The sequence below is a fragment of the Monodelphis domestica genome, chromosome 1 (assembly GCF_027887165.1).
Source record: "Monodelphis domestica isolate mMonDom1 chromosome 1, mMonDom1.pri, whole genome shotgun sequence".
Classification (NCBI taxonomy): Eukaryota; Metazoa; Chordata; class Mammalia; order Didelphimorphia; family Didelphidae; genus Monodelphis; species Monodelphis domestica.
This window is the reverse complement of record NC_077227.1, coordinates 536282152-536301337: the sequence shown is the minus strand read 5'-3', so window position 1 is coordinate 536301337 and position 19186 is coordinate 536282152. Positions and strand designations below refer to the sequence as shown.

Genomic DNA, 19186 nt, shown 5'->3' with positions numbered 1-19186 from the left:
ATATATATGCAAAATATACTAAAACCTCCCACCTACTGTAAAGAAATGGTGTGGGTTATAACTTCTCATATTTCTTCTTTCAAGTCATGCTTGTTTTTTATAATTTTGATTGTTTTGCGGTAACTGTTCTTTCTACTTACACTGTTATAGTCACTATACATATTGTTTCAGTTTTACTTATTTCATCACTCCATATCAAATCATGTATACCTTTCCAGGCTTTTCTATATTTGTTATATTTATCATTTCTTGCATCATAATAATATTCCATTAAATTAATGTACCACAATTTGTTTAACTATTCCCCAATCAATGGTAGAAGAAATCTCTAGGTCAAAGAGTATGCTCTACCGACAGAATGTTATCCACATCCAGAGGAAGAAGTGTGGGAGTAGAAACACAGAAGAAAAACAACTGCTCGATCACATGGGTTTATGGGAATATGATTGGGGATATAGACTCTAAGCAATCACCCTAATGCAAATATTAATAATATGGAAATGGGTCTTGATCAATGATACATGTAAAACCCAGTGGAATTGCGTGTTGGCTACCGGGTGTATGCCATGAATTATGTAACCATGTAAAAATATTCTAAGTAAATTAATTAAATAAAAAATTTCAATTAAAAAAAGTGATCTTGGGATTGAGTGAACTTCAAGTGTAATGTGGCCAGAATATGACATGGCAGTCAAAAATGCATGGGATATAAGGAACTAAGTCAAATTTACAAAAAATCAAGTCATTCTCCAAATCAGCAAATGGTCAAGGGATATGAATAGGTAGTTCTCAGATTAAGAAATCAAAACTATCAATAAGCACATGGAAGTGTTCTAAATCCCTCCTGATTAGAGAAATGCAAATTAAAACAACTGAGGTATCGCCTCACATCTAGCAGATTGGCCAATATGGCAGCAAAGGAAAGTGATAAATGTTGGAGGGGATGTGGCAAAATTGGGAGTCTAATACTTTGCTGGTAGAGTTGTGAATTAGTCCAACCATTCTAGAGGGCAATTTGGAACTAAGTCCAAAGGGCTTTAAAAGACTGCTTGCCCTTTGATCCAGCCATGCCACTGCTGAGTTTGTATCATAAAGAGATAATGAGGGGAAAGAGTTGTACAAAAATATTTATAGCCTCGCTCTCTGTGGTAGCAAAAAATTGGAAAATGAGGGAGTGTCCATCAATTGGGGAATGACTGAACAAATTGTGGTATCTGATGGGGATGGAATACTATTGTGCTTAAAGGAATAATAACCTGGAGGAATTCCATGTGAACTGGATTGACCTCCAGGAATTGATGCAGTGAGAGGAGCAGAACCAGGAGAACATTGTACACAGAGACTGATACACTGTGGCACAATCAAATGTAATGGACTTCTCTACTAGCAGCAATGCAGTGATCTAGGACAATCCTGAGGTACTTATGAGAAATAACACTATCCACATCCAGAGAAAGAATTGTGGAAACAGAAATGCAGAAGAAAAGCATATGATCAATTTGATGGGGATATGATTAAGGTCTTAGCATTAAAGGATCACTCTACTCTAAATATGAATAACATGGAAATAGGTTCTGAACAATGAAGTGGAATTGCCTGTTGGTTTTGGGAGGGGGGAAAGAAAGAGTGGGGAGAGGGGGGATGGGGAAAGAGAGGGTTCATGTAATCATGGAAAAATATTCTAAATAAATTTTTTTTTAAAAGGGCATGGGGGGGGGGGGGGGGGCTGAGTAGCTCAGTAGATTGAGAGCCAGGCCTAGAGGCTAGAGGTCCTGGGTTCAAATCTGACCTCAGACACTTCCCAGCTATGTGACCCTGGGCAAGTCACTTGAGCCCCATTGCCTAGTCCTTACCACTCTTCTGCCTTTGAACCAGTATACAGTATTGATTCCAAGACAGATGGTAGGGGTTTTAAAAAAAAAAAGGCATAGGAATATAGTGTTCCTAATGAAAGGAGGTAAAAATCCTGCTTTACAGTAGAGCCCTGGTGAGACTAAATCTGGAAGACTGTATTCAGCTCTAAATGCCACACTTTAAGAAGGACATTTGCAAAAAGGAAACTTTAGGGTCAACATAAGAAAATATTTTCTAATGATTAGCATAAGATAATAAAAAAGAAAAAGACAGAGAGATTAGCCTAGTGATTTCAGAGGAAACTCCTGCCAAATGTATCCTCTCTGCATATGACAGCCTTAAAGAATTATGATTTTTCAAAAAGGAACAAGCTCCTGGGGAAATAAAGGTCTGGAAAGCATCAAGTAGAAGATGGATAGTCAGTTGTGTTTGTTATAGAAAGAATTTTTATTCAATACATGTTGGGATCTCTGAAGTCCCTTCTAACTGAAGCTTCTGTGATTCTATGAATTTTGTATATACTGGGGCACTGAAGAATCATAAGATCATAGAGGGAGAGGGAAAGGGAGAGGGAGGGGAGTGGGAGGGGAGAAGACGGGAGGAGAGGGGAAGAGAGAGGAAGGGAGGGGAGGAAATCAGGCTGGGGACAGCTGGGGGGCTCAGTGAATTGAGAGCCAGGCCTAGAGACAGGAGGTCCTAGGTTCAAATCTGGTCTCAGACACTTCCTACCTGTGTGACCCTGGGCAAGTCACTTAATCCCCATTGCCTAGCCCTTACCACTTTCCTGCCTTGGATCCAATACACAGTATTGATTCTAAGACGGAAGGTAAAGGTTATTTAAAAAAAACAACAACAAAAAAACAGGCTGAAAGGTTTGGACTTTATCCTACAGGAATTGAGGAGCTACTGAAATATTGTGAGAAAGAGAATAGCATGAATTGAAGGTTAATTTAGGATTAGAATCACATAACCTTATAACTAGAAACAAGGAACCTGTCTGCTGTAACATACTCGGGCGTTATCAAGCCTTTGCCTGGAGATCTCCAAAGAGAGGAACCTGCTACTTCTAGAGTCAGTCCATTCTACTTTTGGAAAGCTCTGTTTAATAGGAAACTTTTCCTTGAATTAAACCTAAATGGTTATCTCTGAAACTTCTATTTATTAGTTCTAATTTTTCCCTTTGGGGCAATACAAATCAAATATAATCCATCTTCTACATGATGGTTATACAGCTATTTAAAGATAGCTATTATATACTGCATCTCTTCAGACATTCCCATTTCCTTCAGCTCATCCTCATATCAGTGACCATGAATTCTGAATTAAAATGGTGAAACTAAAATTAGAGAGGATAAAATGAGAGGAATTTCAGAGATAGAATCAAACAGGACATAACAATTGATTATATTCACTGGTAAATGGAAGAAATATGTCCAAATTTTCGAACTTGGATACCTAAGGAGTGCTATTTTGCATAAATAGTAAAGTTAATTTAAAATTGAATATATACTGATTTAGCATGCAGTATTTATAGCTAAGAGATCAGGGCTCAATATATATATTTGAGAATCATATGCATGAAAGTGTTAATTGAAACAGAGGATCAAATGAGATCACCAAAGGATAAACCATAAAAAAAAAAAGCTTGAGTTTCTAGCAACACTCCTTTTTAGAAAGGAGGAAGAAATATAAACTTGTAAATGAGATAGAACCAGGAGGTCACACCAGCAAGGGAAGAACCAGAAGACAGAATTTGAGAGGAGAAAATAATCAACAAAGAAGGAATGAAAAATAGTACTAAATGCTGCTGGAAGTTTAAACTGGATAAGGACTGATAAGGAAAAGGTCTTTAAGATGTGACAATTAAGTAGTCATTCATTTCTTTGGAGAAAGTTTTATTAAAGAATTAGGGAGAGAAGCCCAAATGCAAGGGAAATAGGACTGGAGCTGCAGATTTATTCCAATTATAGAAATTCATTCAATTGCACTTCGAAAAAACCAGAATTTTGTCCAATCAGGCACAATGACAACTTTCATGAATTTGGTTTATGAGGAAAACAGTACTGATAGGAAGCCAGCCAAAGACAGGCAAGATATTCTAAGCTTGATCTGTTTCATCCATCCTTTTCATTATATTTTTTAAAAAAGAAAGACAGTAAGTAGTAGAGCAAGTATTTGAATCAAGGTCTTCTGTTTCTATTGCATGATATTGTCTTTTCAAGTTTGGACAATTCCTTTTTGCGTGGACTGTACCTGTGATTTTGTTGGTTAGGGAAATCTAGAGGAAATCTCTCTACTAATGAATGCCAACGAGTACCCACTGACTCAACTTAGAGAGTTGTCCAAGGCACTGAAAAGTACAGTGACTTGCCCAGGATCATTTGTCTACCATGTATAAGAAATGGGGCCTAACTTTCCAACTCCCAGACTCCAAGCCAGCTATATTATCCATTCTATTTCACTGCCTCTAAACATTTACTTAAAACTACTAAATATTCTTATGAAAGGATAAAATGATGCATTTGTCTCTGACTCTCAAACCATCAACAAAGGTGTGAAAGGCCTATTTCCTCATAAGAGCAGTAAATGGATTTTTTGTGTGTGTCCCATCCCCACGCCACCCCCCAGCATAGCTTTAGAGAGAATCTTGCTGCACCCTCTGGGGCTGGAATTAGTCTGATTAAGTGTAATTGCAAAGTCTGGTTCTTGAGAATGGGTATTTTTCCTACTAAGTAGTATCTTCCGGGTGAGTTACTTTGAAAACAGTTCCCAAATCCACATGTGAGTAAACTCTAAACATGTATACCTTGGGAAATTTAGGTAGTTTTCAAGTAGTAATGTACTAACATATCTGCCTTCATATAATTTGGGATGTGGTTAACATAAAGTGGTAGTTTTTTTTTCCTAAGCAATAATGTTGTTAAGAAGTACTTTTAATATACTTTTCATCTTCAAAGTTCTTTAGAGACTAAATAATTAATCCTTTCAACATCCCTGAGACAGAAGTATTTATCCCTTACAGATGGAGGAAGGGGGGAAGGGAGGTAGATGTTAAATATTTTGCCTCAGGCCATAAAGAGATTCAAGTCTAAAGCCAGGATTGAACTTGAGAATTTCAGGTTTTCAGTCTTATGTTAGACCTTAACTTATTTAAAAGATATGTTCAAAAAAGTTCCTAATTGTCCTTCAACTGCTATTAAAAAACATGATGGAATGAATAAGAATGAATTCTTTCTTCCTTTTTTGAAAACTTTGGCTTTCATGAAGTTAAGGCCATAAATATGGCTCTGTAGAGTGGAAGTGAATTATATTTGCCTGAGCAGTGTCCTCAACCTTCATAATTTCTTTCAGATCCTACTCTGCTCATATCATAGGAACTGTGAGTAAATATGGGGCTAATGGGACCCAATGTTTCAGAGAAAACAACTTGTGAGAATTAAGATTTTTCAAGTAAATTGTACAAAATTACTGTCTTGCAAGAATGACCTTATATCCTCTATGATCAAGTATTTAAATTCTGGTTTTTATTCAATGTGCTTTCAATGAACACTTGTAAAAACTTGTTTCGTCTGGGCTACTTGGAAAGGCAAACTAAGCTTCAGAATGAACCATGGCAAGAGATCAGACACTGACAGGGGACTACGTACTGAGATTTCTACATTAAAGAAAGTTCCACTTCTCCCTCTTTGAAAGTCAATTTAGAAGTGGCTGCTAACCAGCAATTCTAAAGCATGACTGCATGAGTACCATTTCGGTCAGAAGCTATCAAAAAATATGAACAGATGAAGTTCTAAAAATGTGGGGACATCTGAAAATATTCGATTGTTATAGAAAAAAGAAATCAGTTAGGAAAAAGAAAAAAACAAACAAACAACAAATCCTAGTGTTCAGTTTTCCCACTACTTTTTAGGCCTAATATAGGGCCTAGCAGCCTATGGTACCTGCACTATTTCATACTTCACTAAAAGCACACTAGAAAAAAAAAACACATAATTTAAATGATGGTTCTTGGAGGAAGTATGGTTATATTTGAACGGCCATAATTTTACTCAAATATCTGAAGAGAGGCTAAAATGATTAGAACTGCTTAGGAACTAGAAGAGGTATTTGTAGATTGTCTGTTTTTGTTTTTAAAGATCAACAGCTAATTTAATAAATATTTAGAGGTGACATTCTACACAACTGTACTCAGACCATACTTGTACCTCTCTTCCACTACTCTTCCATTATTATGTAGGAAACAGAAATGGTGACTCGAGTTTATCTCCTATAATTCTAGTGACTAGCGTTTTGGAATTCAGACTCTCTATAGTCAAGGCTGGTCCTCAAACAGGAGCTGTAGCCTGATGCCACACCCAGATTTAAAGAATTTCCAGCTTGGCTGATACTTGTCAGGCCTCTGCTGACATACATAGCCTTTAGGAGACCATGGGTTTTTCCTTTACACAACAGAAACAAGAGGTGGAGCTTTTATGAAGACATTCTTTACTATGATTTTATAAAAATTCCTTTGCCTCCTGTTTCTTAAACATGAATACCCTATCAAAATGTAGAATGCCAATGGGATCAGTTATACAATCTATCCTTCAAATCTTGACCTCTTATGACAATAGTATGTAAACACCTGCTTCCATGCAGTCCTAGTAAAAGTTTACATGAGAAAATTAAATCTAGAATCTAAAGCAAACCATTTTCAGCAGTTCTACTAGTGATAATTTCTTAATTCTTTATGTCTGACTAGGATGGAGTAAGGATTACAATTCTGATAAATTCAAGCCACAGACTATACCAACGCAGGTGAAAAAAAGTGATTTTTTTTTAAAAGGTAACGTCAAATTATAGAAAAATCTGCAGCTACAGAAGGTAGAAGATTGAATGGCTTATTAAACTTACTGAAAATAAGCTTACTATTTTATATTGAGGTTTATAAAGATGGAATGTTTTCTGATATACTAAAGATCTAGATTTTTAAGTGATAAAGTGAAAAAATGAAGTTTTTTTAGAAAATCATTTTATTATAAAAGGATCTACTGCTTATCTTCCTGTTACCTTGTCTTAATTCAGACATTTGAAACATGAATGCAAATAGTGTTTTAGGGAAGATATGTTAGATGTTTTCATATTACTCCCTCCAAATGACTGAAGGTGAGAAATTGAGCAAGTGCCAAACTTAAATGATGGTAGAGGGTGAGGAAGGCAGAATAACGTACACATTAATTATCATTCCTATTAAGCAGACTTTAACCCTATCCTTACATCTTTTGTCTTAATTAGTTTTAATCGTTCTTTACCTCCTAACTCTGTGGCCTTCCCCAAATCTTCACTCTTATCAAAAAAAAAAAAATCTTGTATGACAAATCTATCCTATTTCAAACCTATCCTATTAATACTTTGCCCAGAAGATGACTCTTAACACTTCAAAGTCCATATATAATTTGAAATTTGTTTATATAAGAGAACTTCCTTCTTCCTACTTAAACTCATGTCAACTAGAACTGACATGACTAATCAAATAAATACAACCATCTTGAATTTATTTTTGTTTTTTAATGACCTTTAAGTGCCTTATAAATTTTCTAATATATCCTTAGGAGAGACAAATAAGATGAGAAGAAACAGTAAAGGTTGTGGTCCCAATAAAGACACAGTTGTTTTCTATAGAAAGAGTAGAACGGATTAGTTCCTAAATTACCATGTTGTGTCTCTAGGATATCACATAAGGAGATTTACGCTAAATTTCCTACTAAGTAAATGAACAGAGAAGAGAACTTGGGGTAGAAGAAAGGGAGAAAAAGGACAAGTCTTATTCTAACTGTATGAGAGAGGAGAGCTAGAACTAAAGGGTCAATGTTATAGAAAAGTAGAGACTTAGTTTCAACGTAAGGAAGAACTCTGTAAAGGGACCTCTAGTGAGGTGATGAGTTCCCTATGACTAATGTTCAAGCACAGGCAAGAACACTTGGGAATGATGTTTTAAATAAGGGTCAGACACAATGACTTCCGTCCCTTCTAACTTTTAAGTTTCTATGAATTTGACTTTTGAGGTTTTAAAACATTTTAACATCTTGTGTTTTAATAATTCCTAAAGCATTTTGATAAAGAGCACTTGACCTCCACCATACATATATGAATTTGGAATAAATATTACTGTTCAAGGGAACTGAATGGCCAATGTGCCAACTACAAAACATTTGGGATCCTGACTATATGTCAATCCCACATATTACTTACTTCATTAGCTTCTGCTTTTTTGCAGAATCCTTGAAGCTTCTGAATTCCTCTCCTGCTTTGATCTCAAAAAATTGGGGCTTCAACACTGTTTGCTGATCCTCCTTGAACCTTTCCTGCCACCTCATTTTTTCCTCTTGGCGAAGAAGTTTGCGCTGTTTCCTGACCTCTTCAACCCAATCTTTTTCATCATCTGAAGACTCAGAACTTTCTGCATCACTTGGTTTTCCTTCCGGTTCTTCCTCCTCTTCCTGAAGACAGAAATAGTTAGAGGCACCACTTTTCCCCCCTAAATAGGAACTAGGTTTTGTTTTGTTTTTTAATAGCATCTGTCCAATTAGAATACGTGACAACTTCTAATATCCCCCAACTTTAAAAGAAAACTATAATTAAACAAAAATACTTCCAAATAAAACAGGTAGTACTGTCTAAAATAAATTATTTCTTAGTTACAGATGACAGTTCCTCCTTACTCTAGAAATTAATTGCATTAAAATTCTCATTAATTTGAAACCATAGATACTTTACTTGTTCAAGGAATTCTTGTTGCTCTAAGAGTTTTAGTTTCTTCTTTCTTTTTTCACTTATTTTTGAAACAAGTGGATTCAGAAGCCTAAATTCTTCACTCTTTTCATCCACCTGGAAATCAGGGTTCTCAAACATAACTTTGAATCGATCATCAGTGAGAATGTTGGGTAATTTCTGTGAAAGAGAAAGAAAAAAGTAACTGGCATGTTTTAAAGTCAGCTTTAAAAGAACATAGAGCTAAACAAAATCACTTAAACAAATTGCAATTATGATTTTTAGTGTCAATAAGGCAGAAAGCTGCATAAGGCCAAAATTGCTTAATAATCACCAAACTTCTTTAGAACTAGTTTTAAGAACTTTCTAAATGCCAATAAGTTTTAAATCCCACCACTGAAACAAATCCAATTTATCAACTTCTTTACCAGCACTGATCAGCCTTCACTGATCAAATCTAGCAATTTTCATCCATGTAGGGGGAATATTTTTTTTTGTCGTTTAATACTTAGTACATAATACAGATTATAAAATAGACATTACTGGGGCAGCTAGGTGGCTCACTGGATCGAGAGCCAGGCCTAAAGACAGGAAGTCCTAGGTTCAAAATTTAGCTTCAGATACTTCCTAACTATGTGACCCTGGGCAAGTCACCTGGCCCCAAATACTAAGCATATACTTAGTATCATTTCTAAGATGGAATGTAAGGGTTTGTTGTTTTTTTAAGTAACGTTATTGATGGAAATAATTATTGACAAATGAAACATTTTTCTCATTTCATGAAATTTTTGGTACAACAGGAATTAAATATTGCACCATATGTAATTAGAATTTTATATATCCTTACATTTTGGAGATAAAGTTTCTGCAACACCCCCCTTTCCCCCCCTGCTAACATGGTCAGGAAAACTTCTCTTTACTCAGGCTTTTATATTTGTTCTTTTTATTTCCTCTACTTCAAGTGATTATTAATAAATCGTACAAAATATAATACTTTGGAGTTACTGGATATTAATTTTAATCTTATAACTAATACCAGAGTTCAGATGAAGAGGAAAAAATGTAAGTACATTGGATTTAGAAATCTTTGAAATACTCCATAAAACAGGCTCATCTATTTTTCTCATTTTTTAAAAATATAGTTTAAGGTTCTGTATATTCTGTCCTGAAAAACTTTTGCAATCAGTTAGCAGTGGTTTTTGGATGCTAAAGCATCATATTCTCATCAATTGTTGTTATTATGAACAAAGCTTGGAGAAAATTTTGTTTTAAGTAGCCAGGTCTTCCTGATACCAATTATTTTTATTTTAATTTAGATGCAAACTTTCTAAAATCCTATGTGTACATGCATCTATGAATGTGTACATATGTGAGTATTAGGCAGATATTGTATATCCTGCCTTCTTAAACAAATGATATTTTATATTCTTTAATGTTTACTTGATGACTCAAGATCATAATTATTAACATCAATTACAGTATAGTACACAGAAAAGCCCTCAGGATCTGCTTCTTAGACTCCTAAACATTTTGGATTCTTGCCTCAGCTCCATGAAGTCTCCTCACTAGCTATCACATATTGCTTCTAGCTACTCAGTTTAAGTGCCTACAACATTCCTTACACTACCTGTACCACTACTACCATCACCTTCAACCCCACCCCCACTACCTATGTGCTATTTTAAATTTGCTGTGCAACCAGAAATCTTATTGCCAAGTCTGTTAGAAATGTATGTTAACCTAAAGTAGAGTGGTTCTAAAGAAGGGCATCATTTATGAATAAAAGCATATAAACTTTTTATCTATTTTGGTTAGTAGAAGGACTGTTTTGTTTATTCCCTAATTTTCAGCTATGCTGACAGGTAATATGCTACTGATTAAGGCAAATCTAACTAAAAAATTGGAAAACAGGACATGCTAAGCAGCTTTTTTGTCACCTAGAATACATCTGAAAGACAGATGAACTTTGTGAAATTTCACAGTGCCAAGTTATTAGAACAAAGTTTGCATATTTTCAAATAACTATACAAGGTCAATCATAGAACTAGAGGGACCTTTAGAGAACATCTGGTCCCAGATTTCTCCAAAAAGCCTTCAAGATCCCTCAATTAAAAATAATCTCTACCTCCTCAAATTCTGTATCTTATCTTTTACATACACTTAGGTCTCACTCCCATGCATATCTTTTGATTAACTTACAAATTCATTGGCAAAAGAGTTGATGTCTTTCCTATTTATTCTAAGTCCAAGCCCCAGAAAAATTCTTTGCAAATAAGAGTAAAATATCTGTTTAACTGAATTTTACTACTGGAAAAACCAAGTCTCAGTGGAATAAAATGATACGCCTTTGTCTACATAAAATCAGTGAAAAATAGAATAATAATTTAACTCCAGGTCTTCCAACTATTAGTCCCATTCCTTTCTACTTTGTACTGCACATATTAAGACAACAATAAAAATCCAATTAAACAATGAACAAAATTTGTAATATGTCAGCTTATTGAATTTCAAAAAGTTGTCATGTTTAGCAAAAATCATTATAACAGAAAAAAATATTCTGAGAGCAAATATAACTGGCATTCTCTAATCATAGTGCAAATGAGATGTGATGGCCTTTAACTTGTTTTGAGATTAAATGAAGATTTAAAAAATGAACAACTCTTTTCATCTGGTTACAAAAAATATTATCACTAGGGGCTTTACTTCATCTAATTATTTATTTATACAGCTGTCTTGAAAGCCAAAAAACATAACAGGGGATAGTTGGAAATGTTCTCTCATTTATGGATGCCTGGTTTACGCTAAACAGAGTAAAACTTAAAAAAAAAAAACTGTCATTGATGAAAGATTTTATGGAAAATATTTTAAAGGACTCACTATATATAATTATAGGAAAATATTTCTATATATTAAACTATGAATTAGATAGTTGTTTTTTTTTCTACATTCTTAAATTCCTTTTTACACAGGAGCTTCAGGGAATTTTATAAACATCAATCAATTAATTATTTAGTTGTTTTTTTTTCTACATTCTTAAATTCCTTTTTACACAGGAGCTTCAGGGAATTTTATAAACATCAATCAATTAATTATTTTAAAAATATATGAAAATAAAGGTTAGCACTTCCCAACTGGGGAAGTAAAAGCTAAAAATGATAACATTTTAATGTTCTAACTCAAAATAACAACTCACAAATATTAATCTTTTTTACCCCTATAGTGATGATTTATTATTTTTATAGAGAATTGAAAATGATGTTTAATAATTTCTGAAGTTGTCAGCACAGTTCAGGCATAGACACCAGCCAAGAAACACCCATGGCCTAGAGATATTTGATATAGCAATTTGCCTTTAAAAGAGCAGTTGCTACAGGAACAGATCTGTTACCCACTGTTCTGTGACACTTTTGTTCTGTGGCACAGCCATTATTCTTATTCTAATATCATGGATAAGCCAAAGAGGCATGAATGTGCTCATATATACACATATATAACATGCTAACATATTTATATACACACACAACCTTAACCAATAACCTAAATTTCCACCTCAGTAGATGGAAATTGGAAAACATGTCATCTTCAGAAGTAATATATTGAGGGGGTAGCTGGGTAGGCTCAATGGATTGAGAGCCAGGCCTAGAGATGGGAGGTCCTAGGTTCAAATCTGGCCTCAGGCACTTCCCAGCTGTGTGACCCTGGGCAAGTCATTTGACCCCCGTTGCCTAGCCCTTACCACTCTTCTGCCTTGGAGCCAATACACAGTATTGACTCCAAGATGGAAGGTAAGGGTTTAAAAAAAAAAAGAAGTAATATATTGAATTTATTATATACCTAAAGCAAGTTCTATATAATAAAGATTAGCTGTTTCATGCACAACCCTTTCCTGTTAAAACTGTATATGGAAATGTTGTTTTTTGGTGTTTAAATTCAGAATAAAAATAAAATAAAATAGATAAATAGAAGGGCCCAAACTTGGTCTAGTTTTTCTATGCTTTATTACAGTAAGCTATTCTAAACTTTTTCTGATTAAAGGAATACTCTAACAGATGTAACTTAATGGTCCATAATTATAACTCAACTCTTACCATCATTATTTGATTCATTTACTCAAATATTTATTAAGTATATAAGTCTGAGGATAAGGAAGGCCTGTGTTATAAGTCAGGGCTCTGACATTATCTTGGCAAGTCTCTTAACTTCTATGTGCTAGACCAGCACTAGCGAAGGTTTTCAAGTTTGCGTGCCCAAACTACAACTTCAAGCTGCCTGTGAGTCCCCCACCATTACCCTAGAGATCGGAGGGAGGAACTGTTTGCTTTGGGTGGCTAGACAGAGGAGTGGGGCATGCAAAAAAATGTGCTTGGGCATTGGGAAGAGGGGAAAGAGAGCAGTTCCCCCAAGTGCCAGCTCTACGTGAGTGCCATGCCTTCGCCAACACTGAGCCAGACAATTCTTTAAGACTTTAAAGATGCAGACCTGAAAAATTCCCCACACAGCAAGTTCCTAATATCAAAAAAATCACAAATCCCATCAACTCTGGTGATATAAAGAAGAAAATTACATGAATTCTATATTCAAGAATTTACAATCTACTAGGAGGTGAGCCAGTACACAAAGATGGGGAGATAGGGAGAAGAGAATATCATAAAAAACCTTTGAGAAAGGGGAGAATATTTTCAGTATGGGAGATCAAATAAGAATCTAGGGAGAGATCACACATTAGCTGACTCTTAAGGAAAATAAAGCCTCACAGAAATTAGAAGGAAGAGTATTCCAGGCAAAGGAGTTTACCTTCATGAATGCATAATGGTAGAAGATGTTGTGCTGAGTTCGTGGAATAGTTAATAATCTAATCATGCTGGAAATAAACCTAAACAAGTAATTCAGAGAAAGTTTGGGAAGGGCATTTTTATCCTATAGTGGTTCCTAACCTCTAGAGTCTCACACAAAAGAAAACTGAATAAATAATACCTTGTATACATGAATTGCCATTTTTTAAATGTATGAAGTTGCTCTTGTAGAATAAATAATTCATAACATTTACTGTCACTATGTATTTTCTAAATCAACAGATGAACAGTACAACTATTCATGTAGTGGGTCTAAGGAGGTTTTTACGGTTAAAGGATATTAAAGTAATAATAATTATTATAATTTGTATTTGTATAGCATATTTATATATATATATATATGTACATACATTATCTCATTATATTTTCACAACAAGAAGGCTATTCTTTCACAACCTCCCTATGAGGTAAGTATCAAAGGTATTATCATCTCAATTTTTCAGGTAACGAAATGGAGATTCAGAATGGTTGTGACTTGCCATGGTAATAAAGGTAAGCTCTGGAGGGAGGATTTGAAATCAGGTTTCTCCTGACTTCAATACAACATACTTTTTCACTGTACCAAGCTAGTCTCATATTTTAAGAGGTTAGAAACTAAAATGAAACTACTTTTAAGTTTTTGATCAGGAGAGTATCATAGTTAACCTGTGACAAGGAAGATTATGTTGGGCATCTCGGTGAAAGATGGCTAAGAAAAAGAAAAAATGTCAGCTTAGGAAACTGCTATGTAGTTGAGACAAGAAGAAATAAGGAGCCGAAATAAAGTGAAGGCAGTGTGAGTAGAAAGGAATGGTTAGCTATGTCACAGTGAATTGTAACTGACCAGTTGGGGATGGTGAAGCAGAAGGCAGGATTCAAGAGAACTTGAACGAGATGTTTCAAGGATGAATGATTAGGGAAATAGTAATATCCTCCCAGAAACAGAGAAGTTTTATATACCTATGTAAGTTCTGGGACAAGTCACACAAGTTACAGCTGTAACTCAATAACTAAATGTGTAGACTTACTTTACCTCTGAGATATGTCACTTAGATGCTTTACTAGTGACAGCAACAATATTTAGGTATAGAAATATAAAGGGAGACACATCTAGCTACATTTTCTCTTCATCTTACAACTTTATTAAGTTTAAAATGACCCATATTTAAACAAAACTGAACAATGTAGTCTTCCAAAAGATAATCCAGATCATGAGGTGCTAGTAAGAGCTAATGATATCTTATAGATTTAATGTTTCACTTAGGTAAGAAATTGTGTTACATATTGTTTAAAAATCTCAAGTGAAAGTTGTTTCTTTAATACATATTAAAAGAGATTCATTTATCATTAGACACTTTAAAACACTAGGTTCTAATAAGGAATGAGGAACATAACTGTTAAGTTATGAATCCTTGAATTGACTGAGGTTAGCAAGTCTCATAAAGCTATATATCTCACTTTTTAGAAGAAAATACCAGTAATTTAGAAGAAAATGCCAGTTTCTTACACTAGAATTTTACAAGGCAGACCACACTGCTAAAAATAATAGTATGCAGAAACTGGATAAGAATTGCTGTTTGATGGTAGAACAAAAGAATTTCTAAGATCCTCATCAACATCCCCCATTCCAACTACAAACAGGAGAGATAATTCTTTAATGAGTTACTGTTAGAGCCTAGAAATATATTTATTGTACATGATTATTCATTATGGTGGAACTTGTGGTAACCCAATCAACAAAGCACTCTTAAATCTAGGCCACCAGGATAGACTTAAAATAGCAAGATCAGACTATACTGATATAGCAGAAAGTACACTACACTTACGAGTCAGACAACCTGGGTTTCAGTCTCTTAGCTCTGCTAGCTATGGAACCCTGGTCAAGTCACAATCTTCTGGGGCTTCAGTTTCTTCATCTATAAAACTAAGGAACTGAATTAAATGATCTCTAAGGACAATTATAGCTCTAACTTCTGATATTTCATCAGGGTTGAAAAGAGCACAACGCAATTCACTACAAAATTGAAATCTTGACAAGAGAAGTCCCTGCTCTGGGGGTCTAACAGATTACAACAACAAAGACCGTACAAACACAATATTGATAGACAGAAACACAAACTTCTCTTCATAAACCATCTGTTGATAGTAATAACATATCAATCCAAAAATCATTCAAATTTTGTCTGTGAGGTTTAATACAGTTGATTAGTTTTGACCGACTTTAAAATCATATTGCATCCTTTGAACAAAGCAAATAGCCCAGAAACTCTGCTTGGTAGCAAAAAGTATACACATCACAAGTTATATGTTACTCTATGTTACTCTAGAACCATGATGGCAAACCTATAGCACAGGTGCCAAAAACTCTGTCACCCACCAGAGTTCATTACTAGAAAGCCAGAGGGACTTGAGGTAGAGCTGTTCCCCTCCCACTCTCCATGCACCTGAGGACATTCCTCACTTCACACCCCTCCTTTGCCCAGCAGCTCAATGGGAGTGCTTCCCTGGGGGGGAGGGGAGCAGGGATGGGGTTAAGCACTTGAGCAGGGGACATGACATGGGGGTGGGGAGTAAGAGCCTGATACTCTGTCTCTAAAAGGTTCAACATCACTGCTCTATAAATTACAGGCTTAGATTTATGTTAAACACATTGTATGAGAGGGAAATTGGTGAGATATTTGGGAAATCAAAGATGTTACACCAGGAAGTAGTTAAATGAAAGAGGCTGAATCTTGAGCCCCCTCCCCCTCTCTACATCCTGTTTCTTCCTTCACCAAGCAACTTAATGGAGGGTTTCTTCACAGATGGTAAGTAAAATTCTTCTCTCTAGTAATAATAATCCTTCAAACTAATTTCTTTAGTTAAAGGATCTTTTATTCTTTTGGGGAGAAAGTAATACGGATGAGGCTGGGAAAGAAGGAACAGATTTCCCTATTCTTTTGAGTTGAAATCTGGGTTGAAGGCTTTGAAATAAGTCTCTTCAAAAGAAATAAATGAAATATTTTCCTCAGAGAAAAGATGGCAATAACTCTGCCAGGGTCTTTTCTGGGCAAGACTAACTATTCCTTCAGTTCATAGTAGAAGTAGTAAGGTAATGGCCAGAGGAGATGAAGTGGTCTGTCCTCAAACCACCTTCAGGCAGAAGAATGAAATCCAGCCAGCTTGGGGGGGTAGGGAGGTGTATGTGGTGGTGGTGGTGGTGGTGGTAGTGGTGCTGGTGTCCAACTGTTCCTCCTTCAAACTTCCATGGAACTCTTTCTCTCTCACCTCCCCTGATGATCTGTGTTCCATGTGTCTTTGCTCTTTTTTCTTTGCAAGTCATGTCTTCCTGTCTGTGCCCAAATTTCTTCAATCACAACATATATATATAAATACATATGAAGACATAAACTAAAATAATGTCTAAGCAGTGGAATGTTATTCCATTAGTAGAAATTGATCCGTTAAAGGTTTCTGGCAGAAAAAAGCCATGGCAGTGCATTTGGGTAAGTCTTACCTAAATTCTATTCCCTTAGAAAAGGCTGTATGTAGATAAAAATTTTTAAGAGTTTTTTGAATATAACAATAGAATTAACTAATTGGGATGCAAAGAATAAATGTTCTAAGGACAAAATATATGCAAACAGAACAAAATGTGATTAATACAGAACTACAAGAGTAATGAATGACTATTGACTAGAGAATGTAGCAAAAGTCTAATTCGATATTTTAACGAGTGTCAAAGAATCACTGAACTTGAGAATATGAAGCTCAGCAGCCCTCTAGTACAACCCATACTGAGAGGAATCCCCAGTTTAACATAAGAACCAAGTGGTCACCACCCTCTGCTTAAGGTGAAGGTGACGGAACTGACCACTACCTTTCAAGGAAGCTCATTACACTTTTGGACAGCTCTGATTGGGAAGAAGTTTTTCCTGAGATCGAGCTTAAATTGGCCTCTTTACAACTTCCTTCCATAGATACTGGTTCTGTCCTTGAGGCCAAACAGAGTAAGTTCTAATCACTTTTCTACAGTGATGGATGTCCTTTCAAACATCTGATGAGAACAACATGTGCCCTCCTGTGCTTCTCTAGGTCAAATATTCCCAATACCTTCAACCAATCCTCAAAGGCCTTCACCATTCAGGTTGCCCTTCTAAGGATACTTTCCAACTTCTCAATGCCCTTCTTAAACTGTGACAGCCAGAATTGAACACAATACTCCTGATGAGATCTGATGTGGGCAGACTATTAATACCCTTATTTCTGAAGCTGTACCCCTCTTAATGCAGCCCAAGATCATTGGTATTTTCTTGTTGCCACAACAACACTGCTGAGCCCTGCTGAACTTGAATTCAAATTAAATCCCCAAAATTTATTCAGAAAAACTGTCATGTGACCACAACTTCGCCATTTTAGAATGGCAAAATTGAGGGTTTCATATCCAAATGTAAGCTTACAGTCATTTCTACTGAATTTGATCTTACTATTCAGTACATCTGTCAAGATCTATTGGAATCCTGACTTTTGTCATCCAATGTGTTAGCTCTTCTTCCCAGCTCTGTGTCACCTGTAAGCCTAACAAGCATGCCATCTCTGTCCATATATAAGTTATTTATAAAAATGTTAAATAGAAACACAGAAGAAAAACATTTGCTTGATCACATGGTTTGTTGGGGATATGATTGAGTATGTTGACTAAATGATCCCTCTAATACAAATAATAATATGGAAATCGGTCTTGATCAATGACACATGTAAAATCCAGTGGAATTGCATGTTGGCTATGGGGGTGGGAGGAGGAAGGTAGGGAAAGAACATGAATGATGTAAACTTCAAAAAATATTCTAAATCAACTAAATAAATATTTTTTTTTGAAAAAAGAATATTATCTCTATTTTTTTTTTTAAAGATAGAAGAAAAATAAAGCTAGGCAGCCCTGGCCAGATCATTCACTAATCTAATAGCTTCCACTGTTCAGATCATAGACAAGGAATTAAAAAGTTTCTCAATAAAAAAAAAAACAAATAAACCAAAAACAATGTATGTACTCCTCTAAAGACAGGTCTCCATTCAGAACCTATTTGCAATTCTACAAACTATTTCTAACAGGCATGGATTTTAAAGATTTCCAGACAATAACAAAATATGGAATTAATGGTTTAGAAAGAGCATTGCTTGAGGCTAGCACAATGATAGAGGAAAGAAATTACAGTTAACAAAAAGGAAAGATCAGAAAAGCAATAAAATATATTCATAAAAACTGAATAAGCACCACAGGAATATAAGCCTTAGCATTGGAAGGGATGCTAAAGAATGTATTTCAACCTTTCATTCTGAAGAGAAGGAATGGAATTCCAGAGAGTGGAAAGGACTTGTCTTTAGTAGGGTGTGCTTTTAGTATTATGTTGTAGTAGATACTTTTACTAGGGGAATTATGGTAATGGGGAAACATCAGAGATATAACACCCGGAAGCAAGTAAGGAAAAGACTGAGTTTGAGTCCCTCCCTCTCAACTCTCTTGGAAATGTTCTCACAGATGGTAAATTAAGATTTCCCCTAATAACCAACTCTCACAATCAATCCTTCAACTAAAAGGTCTTTTATTCTTTTGGATAGAGAAGGTAAAGGGAGGGGGAGAAGAGGAAAATTAGATTTCCCAAAATGTTCTAAGTTATCCTGTTGAATGAAGATTTCAAAATATATTCAAATTCAAGAAACAAAATTATCTTTCCCTAAGGTGAGTTATTGACTGCAATGCTGACAGGTTT

At 35.3% G+C, this 19186-nt stretch overlaps 1 protein-coding gene across 2 annotated transcripts in view; it reads right to left on the bottom strand.

Annotated features, from left to right (window-relative positions):
* The window catches only part of NOL10 (nucleolar protein 10), a 139339-nt gene that overhangs the window by 4841 nt on the left and 115312 nt on the right, over positions 1–19186 (bottom strand). For both annotated transcript variants that reach the window (XM_001371846.4, XM_016428129.2), the window contains exons 18-19: positions 8611–8784; positions 8086–8333 (exon numbers count right to left, since the gene is read on the bottom strand). In XM_001371846.4, the coding sequence (XP_001371883.1) occupies positions 8086–8333; positions 8611–8784 (422 nt within the window). The remainder of the gene's footprint in view (positions 1–8085; positions 8334–8610; positions 8785–19186) is intronic.